Source organism: Panulirus ornatus, chromosome 13 (assembly GCF_036320965.1).
Source record: "Panulirus ornatus isolate Po-2019 chromosome 13, ASM3632096v1, whole genome shotgun sequence".
Classification (NCBI taxonomy): Eukaryota; Metazoa; Arthropoda; class Malacostraca; order Decapoda; family Palinuridae; genus Panulirus; species Panulirus ornatus.
This window is the reverse complement of record NC_092236.1, coordinates 13,230,847-13,256,293: the sequence shown is the minus strand read 5'-3', so window position 1 is coordinate 13,256,293 and position 25,447 is coordinate 13,230,847. Positions and strand designations below refer to the sequence as shown.

General features: G+C 43.4%; 1 protein-coding gene across 1 annotated transcript in view; it reads left to right on the top strand.

The window, feature by feature from the left end:
- LOC139752777 (protein turtle homolog B-like) overlaps nt 1-25,034 on the top strand; it is a 637,105-nt gene extending 612,071 nt beyond the window's left edge. The window contains 5 exon segments of the mRNA XM_071668690.1: nt 6,799-6,914; nt 14,912-15,095; nt 16,099-16,368; nt 16,896-17,005; nt 22,786-25,034. Coding sequence (XP_071524791.1) covers nt 6,799-6,914; nt 14,912-15,095; nt 16,099-16,368; nt 16,896-17,005; nt 22,786-23,253 — 1,148 coding nt within the window. The 3' untranslated portion in view covers nt 23,254-25,034.
- Nucleotides 25,035-25,447: the final 413 nt, after the last annotated feature.

The window sequence follows — 25,447 nt, the reverse complement described above, 5'->3', positions numbered from 1 at the left end:
AATAACCTGGTCGACGTTATTGGGTCGTGAAGACAGTACAGTAATGGGTACATGGCTCATTGCTGAGGAGTGTTCAAGAGACACACGTTACAAGTGGGAAGGTCATTAAAACTTTTTTTTTTATTTAACATCATCTTCCATCGAAAGGAAATGTTTCAGTTTCAGCGTCCTTAAAGATGAGACCTGACGTAACACAGATCAGAGAAATTTCGAGTAAGATGTAAGTCTGATTGTCAGACTGTCTTGGCGTCTGCAGACTTCATAGAAGTTTGATAGAGAACTGCTGTGACGGGAGTCTGTATGCCGCCTCCCTCCTACAGGCGTGGGGGGACGAGGGGAAAAATTATTAATCGTTTATTTCACCATCAAACCTCCACCCACACCGAGCATATCGTCACATCCGCGACCATATACCAGTCTCCCTTAACGTTCCGTCGTATCCACACCCACGAAATTTTTTCCACGTCTCTCTCTCTCTCTCTCTCTCTCTCTCTCTCTCTCTCTCTCTCTCTCTCTCTCTCTCTCTCTCTCTCTCTCTCTCTCTCTCTCTCTTTACACACACACACACACACATACACACAGACAGTATCATCCTTCACACTTCCCTTTTATCCATCACCCTCTTTCGCACTACCTTATCCTCTATACCCTGATAACCCAGGCAGCAAATCTCACCACTCTCCTTTACTCACTCTCACCATTGCTCCTCACTGGTATGAGAGAGAGAGAGAGAGAGAGAGAGAGAGAGAGAGAGAGAGAGAGAGAGAGAGAGAGAGAGAGAGAGAGATGGAGGGGCCCAATATTGACTTCTCTCTCGACGGCAGGAGTGGGATCACCTCGCCTCACAACAGCCTCCTGTCAGCTCCTGTTGCAGAGGTCTCTTATTACCACAAGTTGAGCCACAGGGGAGGAGGTCATGTGGGGCACTCGATCCTTTCCTTTACCTTATCTCTCCCCCGGCCGCGAGGATGGACTTCCCTCACATGTCGTGGAAACAATAAAAATGAGGCGAATTGAACGTCGGATCGTACTAATGGAAGTTTGCAGAAGTGCAAGTGTACACTCTGAGTGTGTAGGGAAAGTGTGTGCGTTGAGTGAGAGTGTGTGTGTGGGGGGGGGGGGAGGGGAAAGAAGTGTGTAGGATGAGCGTGAGGTGATACTGAATGTGGTGCGGGAAGACTCCATCAGGAGTTGCGTCTACGGCGAAGAGGGAGATGGGAGTGAGGTTGCTTTGTTGTTGGTTTTGAAGCGAGTGTGTGTGGCATTACCCGATGTCAAAAATGACTTGTCAGCGCGCTGGACATTCGGGGCCTTGGTGAGGACGCCTTGGTTGAGGCCGCCTTGGTTGAGGCCGCCTTGGTTGAGGCCGTCTGGTTGAGGCCGCCAAGGGCGAGAAAGAAAATGGAGAAGAAAGAGATTAAGAGATGGGGAGACGCGGCGGAGGACAGTGTACTCCTCCCAGCCTACCCCCACGGGACGCTGTAATACAATTTTTTTCCCCCGAAACTTTTATGTATGTTTACACAAGTGACGTGAAGACGACCCGCTGGAAATTTATCCAGCGTTTAAAAACACTCCGACTAACCTCTCTCGGTATGTTTAGACCCTTGAGCACGGCGTTCCACTCTTGGTTATGATGGTGTGGCCTTTGAGGGTCAGGTTAAAGGCCACACCATCATGCCCAGAGGGTCGTACCGTCGTACTCAAGGAGAGGCAAAGGTATAGATGTGGACGACTTGGACCTCTAGCGACGGATCATGTAACTAAAAATCAAAATGATGGGGTCATACAAAGCTAGGCGACTATGTACATACGCTAACTCTATACTAGATTGTCTTAAATCATACATGTTACAGCGACGATGGCGCAGAGTCTGGTTAGGATGATGAGGTGTGTGAAAATGAGAATCGCTTCCTGCATAAGACCTTAAGGTAGCAGTATGATGAGTAAGATGAAACGAGGCGTTGCAATCCCTATAATGACGAGGTTAAGGATGGATTTACCGAAAAAAAGAGTATGATTACTAGTGTGAATATAATGTCATGACTCCTAGCAAAGCTTTCAGTAAGGGTGTAGGTTTTAATGTCCTTATATTTCATTGCAGTCATTGTGTGGTCTCGTTCACCAATTTATTGAAATGATATCATTACAGTAATTGTCATTATCAGTCTTTCTAGTAGTAATAAGAGCAGGAGCAGTAGTATCATTTATCAGTATCATTATTGTCATTATCATTAATGTCATCATTATCATAATGATTTTATCACCGTTGTCAGGAACTACCTTATTTCTGTTGTCATTGTTATTCTTCCTCAATATTGAGATGTGTATCGCCTGGCTGCCATGGTTGCATCCCTACACCACCAGCTGAGTGTAGCTCCCGGCAGCCTTGGTTGCGACCATACGCTACCTTGAGGGGTGAAGGCGAGGGAACATAAGATGTTGGTCTGTGACGGGTTTTGACCATTGGACTTGTGCTTTTTCTTTTGAGTCTGTCTTGCTGTTGAGGATGACAAATGCGACCACGGACACTCACAAGGCTGGCCAGGACACATGTCTTCGCCTCCACGACACTAAGGCGAAAGAGGACAAAAACGTCCCGTCATTACATTATGTAAGAGTCAAAGAGGTGAAAAGTGTGTGTATTTGTGTGTATGTGTTTGTGTGTTTGTGTGTGTGTGGTGAGGGGAAGGATGGATCTTGACAGCCACTGAAGAGCTTCTTCTGCATCCCCTGGACAGATGCCAGAGGAGGCTAACTCTCGCTGGGGAATCCTCCAAAGCCATCTCACACCCAAGGAAAATTCCTGGACCTCATCTTTTTAATCTGGCTATTTAGAGATTCATGGGCAAAGTATGTGTTCAGCAACATGTAATGGCAGCCTCCAGTCGGCCTGAAGTACTTGGTGTTTACTTAGCAACCTGTTGAACGGCATGATACTACTGTCGAAGTAGCTGGGGAGTGCTTTCGAGTCGAGCAAAGATTATGAAGTGGGTTTAGTCTCGTGGGGGAGGCAGAGGCTCTATAATTCCACATCGTAAAGTTGGCTGGTAATTTAGGGAAGGATAGGAAGCGAATTCTCCTAATGGAAAATAACTTGTGCAAGAAATAACATTAAGAAGTGAGGAAAAGTGGTCTCCTGGGAGGTGGAGAGTTCTACCAATCAGGCCCTGATGAAGCTCTACATTAGGTCAACAACTCGGGGCTAATGCTGCTCAGGCAACTAATGGACGTCTCACACCAGACTCTGATGAGGACAGAATCTGATGGCTTGGGTAAACTCGGCACTTACATGGGAGATCCTCCTGCTGAGTGAATTCCCTCTGTTGGTGTGTGGGTTTTAGCTGCTCATCCGCCAATCAATGAAGCTGTCCCAAGTGACGAGGGTTGGGAAAGCAGCTTGAGTGCGTGGCATTAGTGGAGACTTCCAAAAAAAAAAAAATGTGGTGGTGAAGCTGTGATTTGAGGGACTGATGCATTTACGTACGTGTCTGACACACCTGCAACATTCCTTCGAACTGGATGAGGGGTATTTTTGACTCCTCTCTAGAGATGGGGGACTGGTGCTACAGCGCTGCTTGAACTAATGATATATGACACTGTATCAGGTACAGTGTTTTCTCCTCTGTTGCTGACGCAGGTTAAAGACGATCTGTTTTCGACAAACCCTCTTGGTCAGTCTGAAGGTAAAGACAAGACACTCAGCGACTGACCGAGTCCTTGCACTTTTGTCGTGGTGAGGCATCTCGGTGAGCTTAGATGGTTCCTCTTCATACCATGTGTTGTGTGATGCACTGTGAGATAATCTAGGGATTCCTACGACTTCGTGGTTTCTGCAAAGATCATATCGACCTGATTCTTGGTCTGTACTTGAATACTGTGTATTTTAAAAGTTCCGTTGAAATACAGCTAAATTCTGTTCACTCAGCCCTTATGGAGGTGCTCTATCACTTCCCTATACTTCGTGAAGTAATTAATACGGCGAGTGGACGAAGTTTACAATGAGCCATCTACTCCTTCAACATAAAACGAAGCTAATGACAGGAAGGAGAGTGAGACATCATTATCTACGGTGGGGTGAAGAGGTTGGTGAGAGGAAGGAGGCAAGAGGGTTCTGGCAAGGAGAGGATGTGAGGGGAAGAGGAGGGAGGGAAGAGGAGACGAAGGATTAGGAGGGGAAGACAGGGGAAAAAAAAAGAGGGGAAAGATATAAGTGGAAGGTTGTGACCCCCACTGCTTTTAATATACAGCTCTTGTAATGACCCTTGAAACAAATGATTCTAACGAGGGACCACTTACAGCAGCAGTGGGGCACGGTGGGGGCGAGGCAGTGGATGGAAGGGGAAGGTGGTGGGGTGCAAGAGCCGTAGTAGGGTGTGGGAGGGTGCGAGAACTCCAGCCGCCGGTCGTAGACTCTGGTAGGGTGTGGAAAATGGTAGTAGAGGGTGAATGAAGTGATGGTGGAGTGGGACAGACTGTAGTGGAGTGTGGGAGATGATGGTGGAATGTAGTGTGGAAAGTGCTGGTGAATTGTGAGATGTGGAGGTGATGTGTGGCTGTGTAAGGCGTTGGTGAATGAGGGAGATGGTGGTAGGGTGTGTGGGAGGTGTTGGTGGAGTGAAAGAGCACCAATGAAGTGGACTGGTGGAGTGTAGGGAGTGCATGCAGGTGAAGCGAGGAAGGTGTTTGTTGAGGGTGCAAGGTGGAGGATGCTGGTGGACTGTGAAAGGTACTGGTAGAGTGTGGGAGCCATGTGTGGCAGTACTAAGGCAGGAAAAGTAGCTTGGAAGTAAGTGCAGGAAGCAGCGAGAAAATACGTCTAAAACCACGGAAAATTTAATTAACGTGAGAATAAGCGAGGGTGGTAGGAGTGTGTGTGTGCGATGACGGTGGCAGCGTGAGCAGTGGTGGTGATGTGAGTGTGAACAGTGGTAGTGGGGATGAGAGCGTGTAACAGTCCAGTGAGGGGGGGGGTCTGTGGGTCCTGATGAAGGGCGGGTGAGTGTGCACGGGAGGGGCGGGGGAAGCTAGGGGCTGCAGGAGGAGAGACAGTCAGGTGAGGCAGGAAGTGAGGAACAGCTACAGCCCCGTGCAAGGCTGTCATCCCTCACCCTCACCCCTCTAAAGTACGACCCTTTGGGATCCAGGGGGATTATTTCTTGCTGCAGGGCGCCACGCACGAATTTAAGACCTTTTTTTTCCCCCCCCCCCTTTTTTTTTTTTGAAAGATGGTGGGAAGATTAGATCGCCTTTTATCTGTAATCTTCATCGGTTCAATTTAGTGTAATGAAATTCGTGGTGGAACGGTTTATACTTCCCAGCAAATGTTGAAGAAGTTATAACTAACTGGTTTGATACATCTCGATGTCTATAATCATTGAAACCATAATCAGTGATCTCTTTCTATTTCGATCAGGTGTCAACTTGTGATTGATCATTTATTGTACAGGCATTTCGGGACACTTAGTTTACTTAAGTACCTCCACTGGTTTACTTTATCTTCTTTAGTTTACCGTATCTTCCTTCCTCTACCGTGGAGGGTGGGGAGACCGTAAGTGGTCTCTGGCTTTGGCCGCTGCTCCTCTGGCAGGGATGTTCTCTTCCAAACCGGTTTTCTCTCTCTCTCTCTCTCTCTCTCTCTCTCTCTCTCTCTCTCTCTCTCTCTCTCTCTCTCTCTCTCTCTCGTCCTGTGTCGGTCAGCTCTCTCTCTCCCTCCATCGTCCTGTGTCGGTCAGCTCTCTCTCTCTCTCTCTCTCTCTCTCTCTCTCTCTCTCTCTCTCTCTCTCTCTCTCTCTCTCTCTCTCTCTCTCTCGGGTTTTTGCCCGTGGCACCTCGGGTGATGCGGCTGCCGTGGTGGTTCATTTGGGGGCCGTTCGAGCCAGCTGTTCGAACCGTTTGATTTGTTGTTTGATCAAGTAAAGTGATGGCAAGTGGAAAAAAAAAGTGGGATTCGTCGTGTTTCTTTCGTCTCTGCTTTATTTTTTTGTCACTCGTCTTCACACCTGATACTCGCAGTAGACAGGCTATAGCTATTATAATCTACTCCTTATATACGTACGTCATGTACGATTAACTGCTTTCAGATGGGAGTGAGGTTTCTGTATAGAGTAACGAACCCTAGTTAGTGAGCGGGAACACAAACATAAAAGTTTACTCTCCTGCTGCTTCACACGTCATAAATCTCACAGTTTTCTCCATTATCCCACAGCTGTACCACAACGAGGCACCTCCTCCTCGCTATGTTGTCATTACATGATGTTCTCCTGCTCTTGGTATTTTAGTTTTTGTTTTTTTTCTTTCATTTTAACGAGCGATATAAACAGTGGGTAGTTTCACAGTGCCCGCCAGCTTCAGCGAGGACAGAGTTATAAAGAGAAATACATAAAGTGTAAATTTCACCTGAGTATTACTACTTCAGGAAGACAAGAGAGGTGTTAAGGTGATTCTGTGTTACACTTTAAGAATATGTTTGATGTTTTCTTGAGGAGCTGTGGATCTTCGGAGTATATTCCTTCTTTCCCAAGTTTCCCAAAACACGTAGTCGGTATTCATGCAGATGTGACACATCTGTCTTACCTGTAACATGTTCTCCAGCGTCCATACATCTGCTTTTTATAATCCTAAATGACTTTATTCTCTTCAGGTACACAGGCTTGTCAGCCTCCTAAACGACGCTTCTCACTTATGATAATCTTAGTCAGGAACTAGATGTTGTGTTCATAGGTGTTCTGTCATACATAAACGTTGTGATCTCATTGTATGTTGTAAGATCATAACAATGGTCCTTGTGATCGGCAGGGCTTCCGGATCCGCCCAGGAACTGCTCCAATCGTCCAACAGACGGACGGGACACATCGTGGTGGGAGTGTGGTGGCTGGCTTTGACGGCGGCACCCCCAGACCTTCTACATGGAGGTCTGAGGCAATACCTTACCAAGAGGTTGTAGGAGTTAGGTGTGTGTCTGCCGAGGATGAGAGGGGACTTCCTTAACATTGTGTGTGTCTGCCTGAGGAGAGAGGGACTTCCTTAGCACTTCTTCATGGAGGTGAGGAATACCTACCAAGAGGTTGTAGGAGTTAGTGTGTGTCTGCCTGAGGAGAGAGGGACTTCCTTAACATTGTGTGTGTCTGCCTGAGGAGAGAGGGACTTCCTTAGCATTCTTCATGGAGGTGAGGAATAACGAGTGTCCTTCCAGCTTCCTGATTAGTGGTAATGAGACTCGGTGCATGGAGGAGAAATTATACAAAGGCGTGTGATGTTCTCGGCGGTGTTTTCCCCTGGTGCTTTAGATGAGAACAAGTGGCCCCCAACCCAAGGATATGGAAAGGATCTGTCTTAAATCTTGTAGGGGGTTAATACTTTGGCTAAGTGATAAGAGCTGATCCGGGAGATGAGGAGCCCTCATGTGGCTTGAAACAAAGGACTTTAAGGGCTTCCTTGTGATAGGTAAACTTAGATAAGGGTTTCTAAGGTTTTCGCCAAGTAGGTGAAGAGACCTCTCTAAGAATGATAAGGTTTACAGGTTTCTTCTTGGGGTTAGGGACATTGCTATTACAGTCTTAGGGAATTTTGGGATTTTTTTTTCTTAAAACTTTTTGTGCATATGTGTTGAGTCCTTACAAGGAAGGCATCTATGTGATTGAAGAGAGGAGGGCGTGGCTCCTACATGCGTGTGTGTGTGTGTGTGTGTGTGTGTGTGTGTGTGTGTGTGTGTGTATGTATGTGTGTGTGTGTGTGTGTGTGTGTGTATGTGTGTGTGTGTGTGTGTGTGTGTGTGTGAGGAGGGTTTTGTTTTATAGTGCAACACTCGTCTTTCCCTAGACCATAAACTGTACCAAATGCATGTTGCTCATGTTATTACCTTCCTCCTCCCTTGTTTCACCCGACATACTGGGAGTAAAAATCAGCTTCCCGCATCCACACTCACCATAAAGCCTCTCTGTATCTCTCATGAATTTCTGGTTAATCAACTTAACCCACACTATCACCAGTCATCCATCTGACCCTCCTTCCTGCGGCAGTATTTGTATGTGTGCACCTGTATGTACGTTATGCGTGCATGTCTTCGAAGATGCAAGTGTATGTGTGTGTGTGTGTGTGTGTGTGTGTGTGTGTGTGTGTCTGACTGTGTAAGCGAATATCAAGTGTACATGTATAGTGTATACTACACGAAGACATTTTTATGTGATGTATACAAGAGGACGCACACCTTCAACTCCCAGGTCTCCCATTACAGATTTAGTTTGAAGTTACATTTTCTATTACGGTTCACCCACAAGGAATTTCGTGTGCACTGAGGGAAGAGATTGCGCCCCAACATTTGCAAATGACAGTCATCTTACCCTCCAGAAAAATGACCGTCTTGGGTTTTCATTGTACGTAAGATGAATTACTTCTCGATAGACCACTCTGAAGGAGGGTTCTCCACCATGGTCGTGAGGGCGAACGAGCCACCTTTCTCGGAAAATGGAGCTCGGTATACCATCAGTGAATTACTCATATGTGAAACGTAGGATTACCTCACACACTCCAGTTTCCCGTCCTGTAACCTGAGCTACTAGACTTCCTAGTACTGGACCGTATTATGATATCAAATGAGGGTGTCTGAGAGAGAGGTTCCCAATGTTACATAACAGGAACGTTGGTTGAAGACGGACATGAGCACGACGGTGGTAAGATCCTTGGCTGTGATGGATTGGTCTTGCCAAGACCTGGCTCGTGGACACGAACCGCATTTGTAACCAGAACCAAGACTGCTGCCTTCACGTCAAGAGTAGGTTCCTCAACCAGCTGTTTGAAGGCACTATTGACGTGTTTAGGTAGAGTCCACATTCGGAGACACTGGAGAGGGATTCCCCTCCACTTATATACTTGTGGCATGTTAAGATCTCCCATTGTGTTCGACTCTTGTTTATCTCCAATCTCACTGGGCTCGTCATGAAGACTTTGACTAACCTCTGGTGTCTGCATGGAGAGGCCTGTAAAACTAATTCTCCCGATATTTTCTTACAAAGCCTATCATCAATTTTCCACAACAAAAGGCATTAACGGTATCAATAACTCCATTTGCTGGTAAAGGTTTAAGATGGGCTTTAACTAAGAGCAAGACACTACCTGATTGTTTTCTCTCTCAGTGTTAAATAAAGTAGTAGACGGAGACAATCCAGTTCCAAATAGTCTACATTATTTTTTTTTTAAAGAAAACTTACTGGTAGACTCACTGAGAATCCTGTCATAATGTGTAGCATCCACACTATTTATGTGTAGCCCTTCTTCCATAAAAAGATCAAGCCACGAGTCGAACTGCAGCCGCAAGTTTACGAACTTGATGAACAGAGATCGACCAGAACTGCAGCCGCAAGTTTACGAACTTGATGAACAGAGATCGACCAGAACTGCAGCCGCAAGTTTACGAACTTGATGAACAGAGATCGGCCAAGATGACTGTGAGATTGAACAATACTACGTCTTGCTGAGTGAGGCGTGCCAGATGCCAACCCCTGAGCAGTTCTTCATGAGTATCACGCTCGTATTTGCTCTCACGGCCGACGAGCAACTTGGTCGTATTTTTCCCCCAGAAGATCGTACAGTCATCATTATTCCTTAAGCCAGACGTTGCCTCTTGAGTGACAGACAACGAAGGTATTATTATTGTCGACACCGTCACAGATGTCGTCGGCGACATGAGCTATATCATTTACCCTGGCACCTTGGAAAGCACTATCTTGCCATGGGAAGCTGTGGCTGCTCCTGGGGTACAAGTGGTTGAGTTTTGCCATCGCGTGAGGCACTGGACCTCGACCGTGTGGGCGGCCCTCTGCCTCGTGGTATTCAAAAGCTAAGTCTTTTCACATCCCTCGAGGGGTCGGACCAAGGGAGCTAATTGCAAATCTTGTTTATAATTACAATAATAAGAACGAGGAAGGGGAACCCGACAGCTCGTTTCATGAAACATTGGGTATTGCAGTGCCCATCGTCTTTAATGAAACACTTCCACCTCTCAGGCGTATCGATATACTACTCTTGAACAATACGTGGGTAAAGTAACCGAATAGAAGATAAAAGGTAAAACTTCTCAACCCTTCTCTCGATGAGACGCCATTGTATATCTGACGTTCGTACTCTAACCTGATGATACGGATAGATTGATATTTTCTTGAATGAAACCATCTTGACGCAGATAATAACAGCAGTAATTTGCCTGCAGAGGGGAGGGTGAAATTTTCTTATACACCTTTCTCCTTTGATATACATTTTACAAGAAATTCGAGAGCACTTTCCAGCAAAAGTGACTCAGATGTTTCGTATATATATATATATATATATATATATATATATATATATATATATATATATATATATATATATATATATATATATATATTTATTTATTTATTTATTCAAAGGCATCTAAAAAGAATAATTCTTACGACACATTTTGCAAGATCTTCATATCGATTCGAAAGCACTCGACTCTCTTTCTACTCGACTAGCCTCGTATATATATACCCTGCTGCAGCATGGTGACCTTTTGCTGATCGTCACAAGGTCATCAGAATCAGTACGGCCACCGCTGGATCGACCGACCATCTCATACGGAACCCAGCTTGGTGCGAGTGTTAACCTCTCACAACAGACTCTCGGTAACATATGCTAGATATGATCTGTTTCCAGTTGTTTCGTCCACAGGGATCGAAGTGAAGGATGTTTTTCTTTTTTTTTTTTTCTCAATCCTCCCAGGTTCATGATACATTATCACTCATTATGACCACATTGTTATCTTTTCTTGTGTGTCTGTGTGTGTGTTAGATGTAGCTGGATGGAAGGCATGGGGATAGAGTTACCCCTGGCGCCGAAGCGGTGACCCTGACACTATATATATATATATATATATATATATATATATATATATATTTTTTTTTTTTTTTTTTTTTTTCAAACTATTCGCCATTTCCCACGTTAGCGAGGTAGCGTTAAGAACAGAGGGCTGGGCCTTTGAGGGAATATCCTCACCTGACCCCCTTCTCTGTTCCTTCTTTTGGAAAAAAAAAAAAAAAAAGACGAGAGGGGAGGATTTCCAGCCCCCCGCTCCCTCCCCTTTTAGTCGCCTTCTACGACACGTAGGGAATTCGCGGGAAATACTCTTTCCTCGGGATAATTTTATATATATATATATATATATATATATATATATATATATATATTGATTTTTTTTTTTTTTCAAAAGAAGGGACAGAGAAGGGGGTCAGGTGAGGATATTCCCTCTAAGGCCCAGTTCTCTGTTCTTAACGCTACCTCGCTAACGCGGGAAATGGCAAATAGTATGAAAAAAAAAAAAAAATATATATATATATATATATATATATATATATATATATATATATATAGAGAGAGAGAGAGAGAGAGAGAGAGAGAGAGAGATGATGGTGATGATGATGATCACACTGGTCTCTGATGAAAGTTATGAAGGTGAAATCGTACTTAAGTAGAGTTCATGTAATTTTATTTAACATGTAATTTTTCTGTACATGTCATCCCACGTGTATAGAAAATTACATGTTAAATGAAATCATGTGAATTCCTACTGAAGTGCGATTTAACCTTCATATATATATATATATATATATATATATATATATATATATATATATATATATATATATATATAGCCATTTCATGTGTGGCGCGGTGGCGACGGGAATGGATAAAGGCCGCAAGTATGAATATGTACATGTGTATATATGTATATGTCTGTGTATGTATATGTATGTATACGTTGAAATGTATAGGTATGTATATGTGCGTGTGTGGACGTGTATGTATATACATGTGTATGTGGGCGGGTTGGGCCATTCTTTCGTCTGTTTCCTTGCGCTACCTCGCTAACGCGGGAGACAGCGACAAAGCAAAATAATAATAAAAGATATATATATATATATATATATATATATATATATATATATATATATATATATATATATATATATATATATATACACATACATACATACATACATACATACATACATACATACATACATACATACATACATACATAAAGCGATTTGGATCTCAGGAGAGCGAGAAGAACTCTGTAAGACAAGGTAAAAGTATAAAGATTCGGGAGGGCTGTGTGGGATGCGGGACGGGAGCGGTAACAAAGTTTCTGAAGCGAAGTGAAAAAGAAAAAGAAAAAAAAAGAGATGAGTAAAACCTGGCCGACACACGCCGGGGGAAGTTTGAGGGATGAGAACAAAACAGTGTTTTGTGAGGTGAGGACACCATTGTTGTGTGAAGTGAGGTGGTGTTGGTGGTGAGGGGAAGGGGGAGAGAGGAGGAAAAACACACAGCCCCAGCGTAAGATTACGACAAGGACGGTTGTACGAGGAGGGGGGCAAAACAGCGCTGGATGAGGTTAGGACAACATGTCGTTATGTGAGGTGTGAGCAAAACATCTGTGTGTGTGTGTGTGTGTGTGTGTGTGGTGAGGATATGCAGGAGAAGAGTGGTGTGTGTGAGGTGAGGACTGCACAGCGCTCTGTGAGCGAGGACATCTCATCGTTCAGTAAAGTAACAGCGAGACAGCGTTGTGCGAGGTGAGGATAAGACACAGGTTGTGTAGCAAAGAGCGAAGATAGTGGTATGTGTGCTGTGCACAGACACGACAAGAGGGTGTGTCAGGCACGAGGGGTGGTGGTGAAGACCACGACGTGCTCAGTGTGGCGGACACAAAACTGTGTCGTGTGAAACGAGGACATAAGACCAGTGTGTCAGGCGAGGGAGGGAAAAACTCAGCTTCGTTTATGATAAGAACAAAGTAGCGTTGTGTGGGGGGTGAGGACGTAGCAGTATTGTGTGTCGTGAGGACAAAGCAGGGGACGGAGTGGCGTATAGGAGTTAATTACGTCCCACAGCTGGAGATTGATCACTGCACGCTCGGCTGAGACCCATTACCTCTCACCCGTCTAATGACAATCCTCGATTTCCTTCAGATAACATCACCTCACCCACGTACATGCCCGTCTCACCCACTGACACCCTCGTTTTCCTACAGTTATCACCTCACCCAGGTACATGCCCGTCTCACCCACTGACACCCTCGTTTTCCTTTAGATACATCACCTCACCCATGTACAATTCCGTCTCACCCACTAAGACTCTCGCTTCCTATCTCCACATTTCTTCTCCCACGGACACCTTCCTCACGCAACTGCACCCACCTTCATCCATCCACACTCAACTACTCCACAGGTGTAGGGGAGATGATCCTAGGGTCGGGTCTCGTCGGATATTTGCTGGCTGGGTATAGTCGGGCCTTCGCTCGTGGTGCAGCCACTCGCCTCACCCTCTCACATTGTCACATGACCCCCCTCTACTTGTTAGGTCAAAGGTCACGCCACCATACCAAAAGGGCGTGTCATCGTACTCAAGGGACTTACGGTCGTCGTCTTCGTGGGGTCGAACTATCCTCCCCATGATATGATTTTAGGGAAAAATAGAAAGAAAAGAAATTGACAGGATCATCCATCTAAAAGCAAGTAAATGGAATTCCTGTTGATTCAGAAGATTCGAAGACATATGTATATATATATATATATATATATATATATATATATATATATATATATATATATATATATATATATATATATATGTAACCTCAGGCGAGAGAGTAGAGTATCTTGAAGGAGAACATGTTTGATAGGTGGAACCTTAAAGCTCTTACTGTGAACAGAAGACGAACGGAAATACAGCAGTATAAATTCCTATGCTTCAGCACTAATCCACTACGAATATATATTCTTATATTCCAGTATGTGAAAGGTGAGAAAAATAAGGTATGCCAGACTTCCAAATATGTATGAACTTCATTAGTATGTTATTAATGTGATGTGTGGAAATTCCTGGTGATTGCTTTGGTCGGTTGGAGGGGAAGTTATTACAGTTATCGGGTAAGAAACTTGTTAAGGCTTTCAAGGAGGAAACAGTTAAGGAGGGTCATGGGAAGGATAGGAACTGATGGTCAGGGAGAATTGGTTATGGATAGTGAGGAGGGAATTTGACGTGGGGAAGGAAGGGTTAGGGAGAACTTGTTAATGGCTAGTAGGGAGGGAACTTAATGTGGGCAGGGAAGGAACTTGCCATGATAAGTGGTTAGGGGGGGAACTTGTTATGGATGATAAGGAACGAGCGTACCATGTGTGCTCATGAGAACTTGTTCAGAATGGTAGGAATACAATAATGTAGGTTTATCGGGAAGAAACACATCGTGTGTTATCGGCAACAGGAGGAGGAAGAGGGTGGTGGAGCTGCTTAGATACGGTGAGGAGAAACCTCTCATCAGGGAACTTATTGAGAAGGATTGGCGAAATCTCTTCATGGAAGGGGAAAAAGAAGTCATCCCATGATGATGCCCATCATACTCAGCCACTCTACCAAACTCTGCACAGTACTCTAACTCCCTAAATTGACTGATACCCCACGACCAGAGCTCCACCTTTCTGAAAACTTCGTATAATTCTCTGTTATTCTCTGCTTCTTTGTGTAAGGCTCTGCTCCTTTACGTTAGCAGTATAATGTTCTGAAACGTTAAACTCACTAATTGTTCAATGTTCTGCCTGTCGTCAGATTATATATATATATGGGGTGTTTTATTACCCTATTAGGACCTCATTTGATGCACCATCATGCTATAATGACTAGTTTTAATGATCTACCCATCCAGAGCTTCGAACGCCTCCCTCTTCTGTGTTAGAATTATATAAAGACTGTTTATAATGTGCCATTATCCCGTACCATCCGAGTATATTGCTCAGATACCCTCTTTGTCATCATACAGTGTTCCATCCCCCTGTTATACCCTTATGTCAGCGCCCCGACCATCCTACAATACTGGTTTCTAACGTATCAGGTGTACGACTCCACGACGGGTGCCCTGCATCGCAACATATCGTCGGGGGAGCCACTGTTCCTGCTGAATGGGCTTCGGCCGGGCCTTGCCTTCCTTATGGTCACCTACGCCGCCAACTCCAAGGGCAGGAGCGACGTCGCCAAACTCGAAACTTTCACGCTGAAGGTGGCCGAGAAACGCACAGGTAATAACGACCAGCCGTTCAACTTGAAATTTTTCTGAGCTCCTGGTATGACGTGAAAGGTAGAGTCTGGCAACCCTTAAGCAATTTATTTTCTTATACATTTTTATACATTTTATGGTAGACTTATGACACGGATTTCCACCAGCAGCATATACACAACTTTTTTAAGGCTGAAGTTATTGTGAAGAGGAAAGATTTGGAAGCCACACTGATTTACGAACGTTTTTCGAGATTCATGTGAATGAGATAAAACACAAGTGAGAGAGGCCGCTGGGTTAGGGTAAAGTGTCCAAGGAAGGGACGGGTAAGGATCGATAACATGTGAAAGTTTTGTGTGTGAAATCTATCAAGACCCCGCACACGGAAAGGTCGGAAAAATTATGTATACGTAGCACATGATTACACAGAAATTTCACAGTATAGTTACTTTAAATGCAGAGAACTACGAAGACCAATGAAGGTTCTTTTTTTTTTATCAATGTTATTCTGGCTTGACGATTCTGCATCAACAGCCTGTCATTAATCGAGTCTGGAAGAGCAAGTAAGTCACTCACTTCATCCATCTGGGCTATGACACTGGCTTGAAACTTTTAAATTTCGACACGCCATTTGAACCAACCCTCAAAGATAGAATTTGCTCTTGGTCTGCTGGTACTTAGGGATGAATCTTTTAGGAGATCTGTCAGTCTGTCTGTCGTTGCATAAAGACACTTTTCAACCGGCACAGGATAAATTTGCAATTTTAGATTTCTTCCACTGCGTTGGAGTCAAAAGTCATTGCATTCTATTTTTCAACTATTTGGCCTAATGTCAGACAGCAACCATGAAAGTTGTACGAGGATATTTCTGTACGTGTCCCACATTTATAGTATATCAGATAAACTTTTTTGAGTACTTTAAGGAGGCAAGGGAAGTAAAACTGACTAGATGAAAGTAAAAACATTACTTCATTTTGTTTGTCCTTCGAAATGTCCATTTTCTTTGACACCAATCCACTTCGCAGGTCCTCCGGCGCTGTTGGAATTCACACCCTTCCTGGGCATCGTCATCGGCGTGGTCCTGGTTATCTTTCTGGTCGTCATCGCCATCATACTCGTCTTCAAGTTCCGAAGACCGCAAGCGAGCCAGGAGGACGGCGGACCCAGCGACGAGTTCAAGGGCGACATGGAGAACAAGTCTTTGAACGTCGGGGTGCTGAGGGCCAGGGTGAAGGAAGGATCCAGCACAGGAGACGGCGAAGACAACGACCCGGATCTAATACCACATAAGGCTGGTGAGTTGAGATCTGATGACACATGCAGGAGTAAATACCTTCAACCTTTAACTCGACTCTTCCTGAAGTAGCCGTGGGCGAAGTCGTCTCCAAGCGCTTCTCTTTTCTATTACGTAATACAGATCGAATTTCAGTTTACGAGTTTCATAATACATCATTCAAGTGGCACTTGACAGTGAGATTTGATAACCACTAAAGCAGCTGCTAATGTTCCTTGTACTTACGACAATGTAGTGCTCAGTAATGATTGTTTGTTTTTTTCTGTTTACGACTGTTTGCTTGGTAGTGAACCGTTGATTCTCCTCCCTGCAGTAGATACGAGGACTTCCCTCTGATGATCAATCATCCCAATCTCTCATAGCAAATGAGGTAGCTACCCACTCCATTTTTTTCCATATCAATGACCTACTACCGGGTTATAAGGTAGTTTGTCCACCATTTCCCATTAGAGCAGGTAGTTGGCGTTTAACTACCTCATCCTCTCATTCTTCAAGGTCCCGACACCCCATGTTCTCTCTCCCCGACAGACATGATGCCCTACCCATCATACGAGACGATAGAGCACCGAGGTGCTGGCCAGCCGCACTTCGGAGGAGCCTTCGACGTTATGCCCACGGACAGGGCTATGCCTCTCCAGGTCAGCACAGCGCCACTGTTGTTTTAAAAGACTCGCCGCCCAGCCTTAACTCAGCACTTGTTTTTAGACGTCCCGGCTCCCCACTTGACACCCTCACTGTCCACTGCCCGACGCCCTGCTAAGTGTTAATACCCTGAGCACCTGCCATTTGTTCCCTCCATTTAGAGCACCTCCCATCCCATCCCTGCACAGCTCTTGTTTCACTATATATGTTGTCAATTCTAAGCTAAAGAAAGAAAGAAAAAAAAAGCTTCGGTTGGCAGTGCTTTGTTAACCGAAAATATCATCTTTTATAAAGTACTCTACCACCCTAACTTTAGACATACTATGTACGAAAGAAGTACCTCTGGACGAAAGAAAAAGTAGTGATATCAGTTACATTTTGATATGGACGTAAAGCATTTACTCCGTTTTCTCTCCCTATATTTTATGACTTTATATCTTAAGGGATACATAATGTACATGCTATTTATCTTAAGGATACATAATGTACATGCTATTGGACTAGCGGATATGTATTTCTTTAAGGCTGAACATTCTTGTCTCAGGCCGCTATAGCTTGGACGTGAAATTCATACTTTTTGATACGTCTGAATCAAAGTTTATATTTATCCTTTTAGTATAATATGTTAAGACCAAAGTTATACCAAAGAGAATACATAAAAGAAATCAACGAAGCTTCACATTTTTTCTTGATAAGAAAGAGAAAATATTCTACACAGACTTAACCACTTGAATCAGCCAGTGAACATTCCCTGAGTACTACATTCGACTTAAAAATCATCTTGGTGTTATGCACACATAGAAGTTAGCACAGCACATAGCATGATGTTTATATGTAATTATTTACGAAGAAGTGAGTGAAAGGAAAATGTAGAGATACAGAAATGTATTTATGGCATTAAGCTAATGGAATCTCGAGTCTGAGAAGCAATATCCCAGATAAGCAGTTAACTTTTATGGGACATCCTTGTTATAAATTTATGCCGAGTCTGTAATAAAGCTTTTAAATAAAAAGAGATACATATTATCAGTCGAGACATCCCAATATTTATATTGATTGTTACGACTCTAAAAGCAAAGTTTACAAGTACGGAAGATAGACTGTTATTGATTTTGATAAGTGGCTGGACAGTACGAACCTTGAGCACGACGGTACGACCCTGTGAGCACGACTGTACGACCCTTTGAGCACGACGGTACGACCCATTAAGCACGACGGAACGCTTTTTCGGGTTACGATGGCATGGTCTTTGACCTTACCCCTAAAGGTCAAGTCAGATGCCATGCTGTCGTACCCAAAGGTCGCGCCGTCGTGCCCAAGTAAGGGCAGGTCAGATACTAGGTCATCAGACCCAAAGGGTCGCACTGTCCTGCTCAAGGGTCATACAGTCGTGCTTGAGGGCTGTCGTACCGTAATGCTGGTGATCCGTTTTCTTTCACTCACTTTTTTTTTCTTTGAAAGTGGCAACTCACCTCACCAAGACCTTGACCGCCAGACCCATTCTTGCCTTTCGCACTCATCCCGTTCTTGTTCAACTTCTCTCTAGAATACAAAAAAAAAAAAAAAAAAAAGTTTTAATTAAAGGCCTTAAATTAGATAATTATCTTTGAAATGATGATACCTCATTATGGCCCGGCGGAAGCTATACAAATGAATGTTTCCTCCGTAGACAACCCACAAATTGCTAGATATTAAACGTTAATTGGTCCTATATCCACAAGAGTTGGTCTGGCGCCTAAAATTCGGTGTTCACGTCTGATGATGCTAATTATTTCACTTCAGGCGTCCACTCAACCTCCTTTTTATTCACAAGGTTAGTCTGGTAAGAGCAAACAATTGTGGCATGAGGGAATATGTAGGGAAGACACAGACATACGCGAACCTTGGGCAACCGAGATCTGATTCTTTGAAGGACAGGACGCGAGGTGTTCGAACGCTTGTCCATGTCTTCCATACTCTGTAGAAATGCGAGGCCATGGGTCTTATGATCCTCTTATTGCTTGTGTCATTGTGAGCTGAAGACTCGTAATCTATAGATTCGTTCTCAGCTTCAGTCTTCTGCTATATATATATATATATATATATATATATATATATATATATATATATATATATATATATATATATATATATATACTGTTTGAGCTTCATTTTGTATACGGTTTAGAGAAACTAGAGTTGAAATGTGATGTTGATTGCGAATGCCTGATGCTGAAACGTAAAAAAAAATGAATAATTATCTGCATCCGTTGATACATCGTAACCTCACTACAAGAGTTTGGGTATGTTGCTAAACCCATTCTTGCGTCCGTAGATGTTAAATCATTAGCATCATAAAGGTTTGAATACATTATGGATATCTTGAGCTTAGCATCATAAAGGTATGAATACATTATGGATATCTTGAGCTCTCTGTTCACTCGCAATTCACCTTGCTATGCTTCAGTATTTAGTAGTCCATGGCCTCGCACACCTTCATATAGAACATGATCACCCACCTATCCACGGCAGGAATATGATGGTCATGGGAAATTACATTTTCCTCGTATATGACATGGAAAATGTAAGTCGATGTGATGCCTGTTAATCTCACAGTACTGGAACATAAAAGTCTTGTTCTCGGATCCCTTTACTCACATCGGCACCATGAGAATCATAGAACCTGCGCATGGCTTTCTATCCTATCTTGCATGATCAATCTGTTCGGTTTGTTATAGTTTTCCATCGCACAGTTAAAGTTAGATGCTTTTTTTTTTTTTTGATGAGTTAGTCGGCCCAGAACTCCTTGCATGCCTTGTTTTGAACTGCACTTATATTCAGTTTAGATTCTTAGCTTTACACTAGAAATAAGTATTCTGCAGATACAGTAGATGATTCGAGTTATATCAAAAGAAGCATGATATTGTATCATGCATTTCTGAGCGTAGTAGTCATTGCTATTGGATCTTATAAAAGGTGGGATCAAAGGGATTCTCAAATCAGTTTTCTCATAGATTCTTATTATGATAATCATGAAGACTAACCTACCTCTGGGTTCATTCATCAGCTGAAATACGGATTTCATTGAAACACACAGTGTCATGGTGCATTTATGAGGACTGTTTAGGGAGGGTCCCTAGGACTGGCGTCATTGAGAGAATTGGGAACACGAGAGGATGACGCGAAATTGGGAACACGAGAGGATGACGCAAAATTGGGAACACGAGAGGATGACACGAAATTCTTAAAAAAAAAAAAAAGGGTGAACACTTGTGTTGTGGTGTTTAAGGTGGTTTTAGAGTGGACAAGAACAGGTCATCAGTAGAGTGATCACATCAGAGCCAAAATGATAATAGAGTAAGGGAGTAGAATGAGGGGATTGAGGACCATAACAATCTTCACAGCGCGAAGACCCATTTGGCCCGTGAGGTGCAACAGACTGACGACCCTCTGGAGTTGGTGAGGTAGAGACAGACGACTGATGAAAATCCAACCACTTCATTATATTGCGAAAGGAAGGACGTGTGACGGTGGCGAATCCTCGTCTGGTCAGTCCTCCCACAGAAACCATGGGAAGCAGCAGCCAGACGGCGTTCCGCAGGTCCAATGCATGGGTGCTGGGACTCGCGCAGATCGTCCACCGAAACAGTGGCAGAAATAATACTTGGAGAACAGAGAGAGGGAACCAGTATCAAGAAGGATGGAAAGGCATGGTTGAAGAGTAGTGGTGATAACAGGAGAGTCATTGGACGGAAGACTATGTTCCTGTTTTGCGTTACACAAACTGTCTTCCTGTAATAAGACCCCTAATTTTACGTATAAGCCTGCACGAGAGAATCAAGCTGTATGAAAAGATAGGGCAGGTTATGCATTCTGACTTTTCACGACTTACATCTTTGCGTTCCATCGTGCAGACAAAGAAAATTAGTATATATATATATATATATATATATATATATATATATATATATATATATATATATATATATATATATATATTTATATATATGAAGTTGCTTACGTTCACTCGATACTCACAGATATTTTCTGATTCATCAGTTAACGCTATGGTGTGATACTGAAATATACAATGAAGAATGTGATCACTTGTTTAGCATGTTTTCCATGTTGCTTGTGAGCTCAGCTTGATATTCCCGTGGTATCATAAGCGACTATAACTTTTTCACCAACAGACGATAATCAGAATTATGGAACGCTGTTTATTCATGATCTAAATTCGAAAAAAAACAGCAACGAGTGGTCCACAGGGGCACGGATAAGTCCTCACACGTATTCAGGCCTTCCTAATAAGACTTAAACTTATCTGGTACTTATTTTACTTTAATGGTAAGTGAGCTCACTGTACTTATCCCTCATGTGTATACATAGAAATTAATTATTGCACAGAGGCTTTTTCGAGGGATAAAACATCGTATCAAGTCATGTAGCTATAATTTGATGCCTTAAACGAAATGGAAAGAGAGTTGACCATCCCCAGTTCAAATGCTGATCAACAGAAATGTGAGGTATTCTTCCTTGGTCATCCTCCGAATGCGGCCTACTTCGTTTTGTCGCAATCCCAGGTGAATAAGGAGGACCTAGACTCGTCCTCGTAGAAGCATCTATAATCTCCTCCTCCTACGAGGAATATGTTCTCTCTATGACACTTGTCATGTCTGGGCACACCCTTACCCTTGAGCACCTATAGCGAAGTGACACTGCGCATGAAACCTTGATATGACGTCATACGAAGAAGGTGATCTTATTTTTACGCCAAGCGTAGGAATTTCTTTTGTGTCAGTCACTACTTGTTCCAATATTTTTCGCTTGTATTGTCCGGTAAGGAAAAGAGCTCCCGCCGGATAGGCTTCTAAGTGACAATGGATTTCCTTAACTCTGTTGCATATAAGATGACTGAATTTCAAAAGGTGGTTTCCGTGTCCATAGAAACACTCCTGATACAAGGATCGTTCTTCAACCCCCTGTTTTGTTGTTCATTGGTCATATTCATTTTCGAATTACTACATGAAAATTTTTTCGTGATAACCAGAGAGTGTATTTATCAACAGTCCCCACTTGTGTGAGTTTTGGAAATGGTTGTGATAGTTTTTTCCAGCTGTATTATCAATTATCATGACATCTATACTTAACTGCGTTTTTAGCCTCGATCATATTCAAGAACCGTGAGGTTTCCCTTGCTAGTCGCGCTCTGACAGTATGACGCGACAGGATTTCGAACACGAATGATTCGTAACGGTGAAATTGGGAACGTAATGAACACATAGATACTTGTGTTGGCACCAGGTTTTCTACTTACTGACTGTGATGTCTTCCTCATCAACCTCACCTTATTCAGCAGATCCCAGAACTCACCTAAGTAAATCATACTTATAAACTGTGAAATATATAAAAGAAGGTTATTCTTATTTTTTAGATTATTTCATCTTTATCTGACGACGAAGATTTACTTATGGCGAATATTCATCATCTTATATCCTCTTGAGTATAATGGAAGATAATCGCTCAGTCCATTGCGTCAGTTTAATACTTGGGTTTAGACCAAAGATCGTTTTGCGAGGATAAGAACGTTAATTGGAAGATGATTTACCAGAGGAACAGGAGAAGGATGTGCTCTCAACCAACGAGGTTTGTTATGCTATGAGTAGTGTCATGATTATCATGTGGTGTGTTGTGCTGACGATGACCCAGGAAGTCCCCAGAAAGGAGTAGTCTAAGCCACAACTCGTGATATAAACTAATCGTGCCTAAATCCCTCCCTCTGTGCTTCCCCCTGCAGCATAACCAGCCCAGGACGGCCGCCGAGATGAACTACGTGGAGCTGGCGCTGCCGCTAGACGCAGAGAGGCCGGGCTACAGCGTCAGCGGCGCCGACCCGCGCATCTACGCCGCCAGAGACCACAGGAGGAGCCTCTCGACCAACCCTCCGGCAGCGCAGGCCGTCGCCGCCTCCGCCAACGACCCCGGCGACATAAGCCCTTCCTTAGACTACAGGAGAGGAGCCTCGCACTTCCATCACCACGCCAGCATCCCCAACCTCTACGCCATGTTAGACTACAGACGCGGAGGCACTACCACGACTACAACCACCATCCCGAACCTGTACGGTACGCTGCCACACCGGAGGGATTCCTTCACCACCAGCATCAGCACCACCAGCATCAACATATCCCCGCCAGGATTTAGAGACATTAGAATGAGTTTGCGGACGCCCTTGGTCCGGCGGCCGAGCGAGAGTGCTGTGTAGATAACCGTAATTAAAACGCTTGTACTTCGTTCGAACCCGTTGGGATGAGACGCATGTTGAAGAAAGGGAGGCTTGGATGCCACACACGTTATCTGAACACCACGTCACGCACAGATCGCTACGTAGTTGAACGGTAAATAAAAAAAAAAAAACTTCACAAGTTAAGCATTTTTGCATCGAGAGTGCGCGTGGTTGATGTACAGTATGTACATAAAGCCAGTGCTTTATACGTGTGTGTGTGTGTCTCTCTCTCTCAAGCAAAGCAGCAACATGACTCCCATCGGACCCCAGTCCAGTGAAAGAGGACCCAAAAACTGTGGTTCAGAGACGAACGAAAAACTTGTTAGTGCGTTCTTCCCAGGACGGAGTATCCTGAAGAGATTTTTAAGGATAACGTGATGCTGTGGTTTTTTTTTTTTAAACTGCAGCAGACTCTTAAATCATCCACCGCGTGAGTAAACGCTTTCCTAAAAGAAAACCGGTCAGGTTTTTGACCGCTGTCAGCTGTCCAATCAGATCATTTGGTTCATTAAGACATGTGATATATTTCTGTACTTTGTTAAGTTCCTTTTTGAATAAATTAGTTGTGTATGTATCATGATATCTTGTCATTATTTTTTTTTCTAACAAATTTAGAACTTTGTTTCCTACAAAGCCTGTGATGTTTATGGCTGATGATTATCTGCCTTCCTCAAAAAAAAAAACATCAAGCGAGATCACACTCACCACCACCATTTCGCCTCCACGATGCGCTGTATGTATAAAAAAAAACTGTACATAATGTGTCTAAATGTACAATATGTATCTGTTTATATGGCTATATATATACATACATACATATATATATATATATATCCCAACGAAAACTGTATAGAGCCTGGTGTCCGGCGTATGACGCAGTCTTAGCACTGTCTTGTGAGGAATGAATGAATGAGCTTCTTCTGGTAGATCAAGAGGGTGGCCTTTCCTCCTCCCCTGCGCCGTGCCACACGCGCAGTGTGGGTCGCTTGTGTTGCATCCTCTGCCTAGGTCTTACCGTCGGGAGGGACTGAATGTGATGTCTTTGGCTTTTCAGTGGAGGTGTAAATATTTGCTAAGGACGTCTTCTACGTAGACGTACGGCTTATACCTTCGGAGGTGACACATAGTTGCCACAAGCGTGTGTTCACGGATTGTTTGTGTAGGTTGTGTTATTTTCATGTACTGAAACGCGAATTTGTTGATGACCATAAGCGCTCAAGAATTCTACCCAACAAAATATTAACGCGTCAAAATGCTGTTTCTGTGAGACCATAATCAGGACGATTTGTATGTAAGACGTTAGTCATTTATTTTCTTTCAGTTGGTTTTGAGTCTTTGACGAGTAGAATATGTATGCCGAAGGTGTAAGATGTAAACTTTGCTCGAAAAGCCAACGACTTTCTTCCAGAACCATTTGGAAAAGATTTGCGACAGTGGGATAATGACAGTTTGTATGTTGGTGTGTACTGCCTGCTATCACTGATCATCATCAGAGAAAAAGTATATATATATATATATATATATATATATATATATATATATATATATATATATATATATACTGATTATTTTATTTATAATTACCGCTGGACCAGTTTCCATGAGAGAGTCCTATCGCTACCCTAGAACCTCTTTTTCAACGAACACACGTACTCATGAAACACTACTCAAAAATTAGCCACAGATCTGCCATATCCCCATGAACACCAGTCATGAAGAAACTACATAAACTTCACCTCAAAACAAGTGCTCACCCACCCTTCATCCTCGCCTACATTCAAAACTCAATAAATTCAATAAAGAACTTCCCTGCTACTAGCCTTGATAATATATCAAACCTCTACATCAAACACTTCAACCCCAAGTGCAATCCAAGCTCTCACGGGTATTATATAACTACTCCTGGATGAACAATAAAATCCCAAACATCTGATACCTGCCAACATAGTACCCACCTTAAAACCTCTTCAAAGCCGCTTAACTCCCTCTACTCCTATTGCCTTATATCAGTACTGCAATCAGTCTTCAGACTCCTTGACACTGTGTTCCCTGACACGTCCTCACACAACAAAGAATTGGCACCGCCCTTCAGAATAATGGGTTGACGAGCAATCACAATCTAGTATTCAGTTCTACTACCCCACCAGACATAAACCGATCTGAAACCATATCC